The sequence below is a fragment of the Hipposideros armiger genome, unplaced genomic scaffold (genome assembly GCF_001890085.2).
Source record: "Hipposideros armiger isolate ML-2016 unplaced genomic scaffold, ASM189008v1 scaffold_170, whole genome shotgun sequence".
NCBI lineage: Eukaryota > Metazoa > Chordata > Mammalia > Chiroptera > Hipposideridae > Hipposideros > Hipposideros armiger.
Window position 1 is genome coordinate 2,072,188 of NW_017731520.1, and position 6,357 is coordinate 2,078,544.

Below are 6,357 nucleotides of genomic sequence, written 5' to 3' on the forward strand. Positions count from 1 at the left end.
GTAAGTGCAACTTGAAGTGATATGGATTAATTGTATCACTGACAATCACTGATTTAGACAAAGGGCACATAGCAGTATACAGGGAGAATAACAGAAGACGTGCCTTCAAAGAACTTAAATCTCCATCGAGAAGTAAAACATACAAATGCAGCATGATTTTGAACAGTTGTTGTTAAAGTACCCATAATTTTCAACAATTATTGGAGATGAGCTGAAGAGGTGAAGCTTGAAAGAAGTCAGTAATCAAAACAATGATGGCCAAGGCGGCCACGAGGTGACGGCCTACGCTGAGCTATGCTGTGGGGCAGTTCCCTTAACACCTACATTTCACAGATGAAGACACGGAGGTTCCGAGAGGCCTACCAAGATCAGGAGGCTAAAAAAAAGGAGGGTCAAGGCCCAAAGCCTCACTCCACAGGGGCTGGGCAAGGATTTTGGGGAAAACAATCTAGAAGGAATAAAGTGAACAAAGGCAGCCAAAGAAGACCAGCTGATTAGCTGGAGGGCAGAGCTAAGGTGGAGAGGGCAGAGGAGAGGAAAGAGACAGGGACAGCTGGCAGCTGAGAGGAGGAGGGGGCTGAGGAGTCCCTTAAGCTTAGCCCTTTGGAGCTGCTGGGATAAGCCCGAGAGAGAGACCAGGAGGAGCGGCTCTCTTTTCCTGGGGTGTTTGGCTGGAATTTAACAACCTGGTGGGAAATGGAAGTCTTTGCAACCAGGAGCTTCATTAAAGAAGAGTCTACAGTGATGAATATTATTTACCCCACATCTAGGAGGTGCCCCAGCAAACAGTAAACAAAGATAGGCGTGAGATAGGAACAGTTTGGTGTAAGTGCTAGGAACACAACCCACAGGAGGACAATACAGTGAGTGAGGCAGGGAGCCCCCTTTAGATAGGGAGACACTGGCCACACAATACACCTCTCAGCCGCCCCTCTCCACACAGGTAGCAAATACTCATGTGGCTCAGTAATTTTGGCTGACCAAGTACACAGAGTGAAAGATATTATATTGAATATATATATTTCATATATTTCAAAATTACATAAAATGACAACGGTGGTTTCATACTTTCGTAAGGGGTGTTTCCTCTTGTAAAACTAGCTGTAAGGACCGTTTCCTTGAAGAGCGTCAAAATAATACAAACTGAATTCAAAAATCTATGATTTCATAGGGAAGTTTCTGATTATAAGGAAATGTTTGGAACACATTTGAAAGACTTGGAGAATGGCAGTGTTATAAGGCAATGTTTCCATTTCAAAATACAAACACAGCTTGAAAACTGCCAGCTTCACTCGATGACTTAGTGAAGGTTGTGCTGTCCAAGAACGATCCCAGCGGTATCTGAAATTCCTACAGACTCCAGGAAACTCTGTGCCCTGCCTGCATGTAAGCTGAAGGGGGCAGTTTTCCTGGAAGCGGGACATCTGATACTGGGTGCCCACGCTCAGCCCAGAGAGCATGACGGGAAAGGGCCCAGTATGAAAGTCGCTCATTCTTTCTTCCATTAAAATAATAACACTAAGCACCACAACAACGGAAAAGAAATGATTGGAAGCACAGGTGGCCATGCCATGTGGCTAACGCGGCTTAAATTTCAGGACCCACCCTCACCCACTACCGTCACATGGCCCCCTTCCAAGCCCTATAAGGAGCCCTAGCAACACATTCTCAAGGTCATATGTTTTTGAAAATGTAGAGAGTCTTGGATTCTATAGGGGCTCCTACCGTGCATGAACTCCAGGCTCCAAAGCCTGGCTAACCCTTGACTGAATGTCTGCCCTGTGTCACACGTCACTCTCAGAGCTGGAGACACAAAGATGAACGAAGCACAAGCCCCCCTGGGCAGAGCACGGTGCGAGAGAGAACAGGCAAAGCCACGACCCTGGGAGCCTGCTTGGCTGTGGAGTATGCAGGGAGAACAGGGGCCCACGGGATGTTCCTGTGTGGCTGTCATTAATCTATTCATTAAAATGTTTCACTTCCGGGTTTCTTTGTGTAAATGACGAGTGCCCATTAAACAAGCCCAACAGCACAAAAATGCAGAAACAGTTAACACTCTCTGCAGAAATCCTTCTTACCCTCCAGCGTCAGTGACAGTAGCACCCGAGCACCACTGGTGCCATGAAGCTGAGCGGCCCAGGCTCTTCTGGGTGCTGGGGACACTTGGTAGCACTCACATGATACTGAACGTAATACAGGAAGTCGGGGCAGCCAGCGGGGCTGACAGCATGGCAGGTATGCAGGTGAGCCACAGGTTCATGGGAGCAACATGGGGAGAAAAGGATGGAAAAACAAGGCCCTAGGCGGCGGGAGGCCTGGAGTGCCAGGTCAGAGACTCGAGACTCTATTCCGGACGGTTTTTCCGCAAAGTTAAAATAAATAAACAGTGTTTTAGAGTGCCAACTGTGCATGGAGCTGGTGGGCGGAGTGCAGGCTGGGCGGGCTGGAAGAGCAGTTAGGAACGCGAGGACCAGAGGCCTGGGTCCAAGAGCAGCGGTGAGATGAAGAGGGTGGGCAAGGGCGACGCCCGAGTAGAATGAGAACTGCAGGACTGACTGGGCCGTGATGGGGGCGGGGAGCAGGAGGAGCCTTGCTTACTGCGTGGTCAGGTGGAGAATTCGCAGGGGTAAAAGTAACATGTACTCCAGAGTTAGACTGCCTGCTCTGGGGAAGAGGAAGATGAGTCCGAGCTTGGTTTCATCGCCTGAGACACAAGTAGGTCAAAAAGGTGGAAATGCCTTGTTTTTGCTGCTTAGAGACCAGCATGGCCCCGCACAGTGTCTGCACAGGATCCTCCTGGAACTTAACTAAACACGCAGGGCTCCGAGCTGCAGGCCTGCTGAATGCAGCTAAGTCTGCACCTGCACCATCTCCGACATGGGCCACACGGCTGAGGAGACCCCCAGACTCCCCTGCTCTGGAGGTTAGGACTTCCAGGGGTGAGGGCCCGTTCCATAGGCGTGGTGACCGCAGAGGAACTGCAGGGGAGACCGGCTTGTCAGCTCGTGTGGGACCCTTTAGAGGACCTCCGCCTACAGAGCACATCCGTGGGCCATGTGTGCGGCTGTCACTGCCGGCTGAGTCATCTGCCTGCCTGCCACTGCGTCACACATTTCCCTCGGTGTTGGTGTTTCAGAGCAGCCATAATGACATTAAGGAGAAAATAGCATACAGGGGTTTTGATGAACTTGCCAAAATTGTAAGAATAAGTGAGAATTTGAGCATAGCACCAGAATTACAAAATCAGAGTCTCGTTCCTCAAAACTCTCCATTTCTATAAATACTGATGTTTCCTTGTAAATCACATAAGTCAGTTCCTCAAGTTCACCACAAGACAGACATCTGTGTATAAGAAATCATCTTCTAATCTCATCAGAAAAAACGAATCATAACTATGACATTTTCTAATATCCAGTTTACACAAATGCACAAGAAATCCTTTCCTTTTGTTTTCAACTTCTGCTAACTGTTGGAAGAGTATTTAAATAATAATTCAATATTATAATACCTTTCAAATACTTGCAATATGGTTTGACATGTCAATTGAATAGGCTGGGAATGGGCTGGGAATGGGGTTTCAGGTATTTGACTCAAAACTAAGACAAATGATGTATTTAAAAGACTATACAACCAGTAAAGGCCATATCACAATACGTTACTATTGGGTTGTCAGAAAAGTCATGATGCATTTTTGCAACGAAAAACATAGAAAAAAACATGTCATGACTTTTCCGACAACCCAATATTATGATCAGATGTGCTCACACGGGTGACTTTTTTTGGTGAGGCCTAGTCACTCAATTCTTCTGAGCACCTACTGTGTGCCAGAGTTTTGGTTGGGAAATTCACACATATAAATCCTTTATAAACACCTTAAAATCTCAGTTCCACAGATCTCTTGGATGTTCATATATACCTGAAATCCTCAACATACACAAGGGAAAAAATCAGAAGTGACCTTCATTTGTACAAGGTGCAAAAGCAGTATGATTTCCAGTGGTGTGAGTTTCAAAGGAGGCTGTGTACGAAATGCTGCTGCTCCACGCACTGCTTCAGTCAGCATCAGAGCTAGTAGGATGCGCCGTATGAAACTGCTGACCAGCATCAAGCTGGCATCAGACCATCAAGTATTGGCCAGATATTGGCAACTTCCTATGCTTCAGCCAATAGAGTAATCACACCACTCCCTCTGAGCTGGCCTATGCTATCGCCAGACAACGAAGTAGCAAAGGGTGTGTACGCTAAGGTTTTTCTCTTTGATGTGACTGGTTTTCAAAGAGAGCCAGCTCTCTAACGCTGTTGCTACCCAGACTTTTAAAATGACAACTCTGAAACTTGACTGCCAAGAAAGTACCGAAATTTCGTGATGAGCCATTGGTTCGAGTGCCCTTGTCTGATAATTACTCCCATCCTCAGAGAAAAGCTGACAGAGAGTGTGACAGGGTGGAAAACCACCCCATGGTGGGGCGGGGGAAACCAAAAAAGCAAAGCCTTTCTTGTTTGTTTCTTTAGCTGACTGGAAACGTGCATGCAATGCTTCAGCTTACTGATTATACCTTCTTTGAACTGAAACTCTAAAAACCTAAAATGTAAAGACCTGAGGGTACATGCTATCTCATTGTTTAAAATCTGTTGCCAAAAGAGCTGACCTGACACAACTAAAACGCTAACTATGTTTATTTTCAAGACATCTCTTTCATGCAATCAAATTTTGAATGCATGACCAATTCATGGCTCTGACCTCAGGGCTAATTTTGTATCATGGCAGGATAATGGGATGAATCAGTTCTCCAACAGTTACAGGAAAAAACATATTGTTATCTGGGAGACGTTTTGGGATGTAATATAATATATAGATTCAAAATGATTTAATCAAACCTTAAGTGGTCAGACAAGGGCCAGCAGAGTCAGGTAAAATCTATTTCACTCACCCATTATGAAATCCTCCAAAGTCGGTTATTTCCGAGTTCAAAAAAAGACCTGAAAGAACGAAGAAGAAATTAAAAAGGGGTGACATGGCTCAGAGATTATATTAAAGTAATACTAGAAAAAAACGCAGTGCTGAACACACAGTAAACACTCAAAAACGTTAACTGTAACTATTACCAACAGCGCTATGGCCATTACTATTATTATTGAACATGTAATATTGTCTTTGAAATAAGCTTTTATGTTATGTTTATGCATGCTCATAAGGTGTTGATTGGGTTACAGATTGCTTCAGTGGGGTCCAGCAAGTAAAGATGCTTCTTTCTGGAATAAATTATAACATTAATTTTGCATGCCGCACACGACCTCAGACTGACAAGGTGCTGTGGTCAGTGTGGAATGCGCACGAAGTGGAGCCTGAAGACCTGGGTTTGAGCGTGGGCTCTGCCATCACCGTTAACCAGGGCCAGCTGTTTCAAGTCCCTGACTCTTAGTGTTTTCCTCCGTAAAACAGGGCTATGCCTGGAGCAGTAAGAGCTAACATTTTAGAGGGTATGTGCCGGGGACTTTTCTAATAAGTTTACATACACTAACTCAGTCGCTAACACTTCATCTAGCGTCTAGCATTCATTTAGGAAAAGTGGAAGTGAACTGGGCAGGCTCCACCTGCTGCACCAGGAGGCCGGACTTGCAGACCAGTCATGGCTCCCCGAACACCTGACTCTCAGTTCAGACAGGGGGAGGCATCAGCGAGAGGTGAGAGGCCAGGAGCAGAGAGGCGCTGGGTGTCCCTTCCCCACGTCCTCCTTGATTAGCAGCCCTCTCCTAATGGGTGTATGTGGGGGTGTTTCCCCAAGCCTACCACTCCTGCCTCTTTCCCATAGCTCCTCTTCTCACTGGGCTCCGTCAACGCCATGCCCTCCCTCAGCCTCTTCAGGCCCCCGTGGTAATGGCTTCCTGCTGTTGCTGGCCTTTGGGACCTCAGCATCCCTCTCTTCCCTAAACGCCCCTCCCACGACTCTGTAAGACGTTCCTTCTTAGTTCAAGTGTCTCGATTTCAACCCTACAGAGCAGACTGCTCTTTCTTGCTGGGACCTAGACTCTTACCGGGATTTATAACTTTAATATTTCAGTCAACTGCTTGTTAGTGAGTATAAAGGTATCTTAAACAAACTTTTATTTTGTTTGTTTTTTAATGAATTGGTATGTGAGGAAATATAATCTTGCATTTCAGTCGTTTAAAAAAAAGGTTTGTTTCTAATTTGAACTAGTTCACTATCTTTAAAAAACAAACAAACAAAAAATCTCTTTCATTTGGTTCACACTTTAGGGAAAGAGTGTTTGGGATTTGATTTAGTTGTGGAGCTCAACAGATTAGCCTGGTATGTCCCAGTTAAATGATTCATGGTTTGGTTGGGTTCCGGTTCA

The 6,357-nt window shown here is 45.7% G+C and overlaps 1 protein-coding gene across 1 annotated transcript in view; it reads right to left on the reverse strand.

Moving 5' to 3' along the window:
• Nucleotides 1-4,956, reverse strand: part of TPD52 (tumor protein D52) — a 258,416-nt gene extending 253,460 nt beyond the window's left edge. Inside the window, exon 1 of the mRNA XM_019651955.1 lies at nucleotides 4,932-4,956. Coding sequence (XP_019507500.1) covers nucleotides 4,932-4,935 — 4 coding nt within the window. The 5' untranslated portion in view covers nucleotides 4,936-4,956. The remainder of the gene's footprint in view (nucleotides 1-4,931) is intronic.
• Between the last annotated feature and the right edge of the window lie 1,401 nt (nucleotides 4,957-6,357).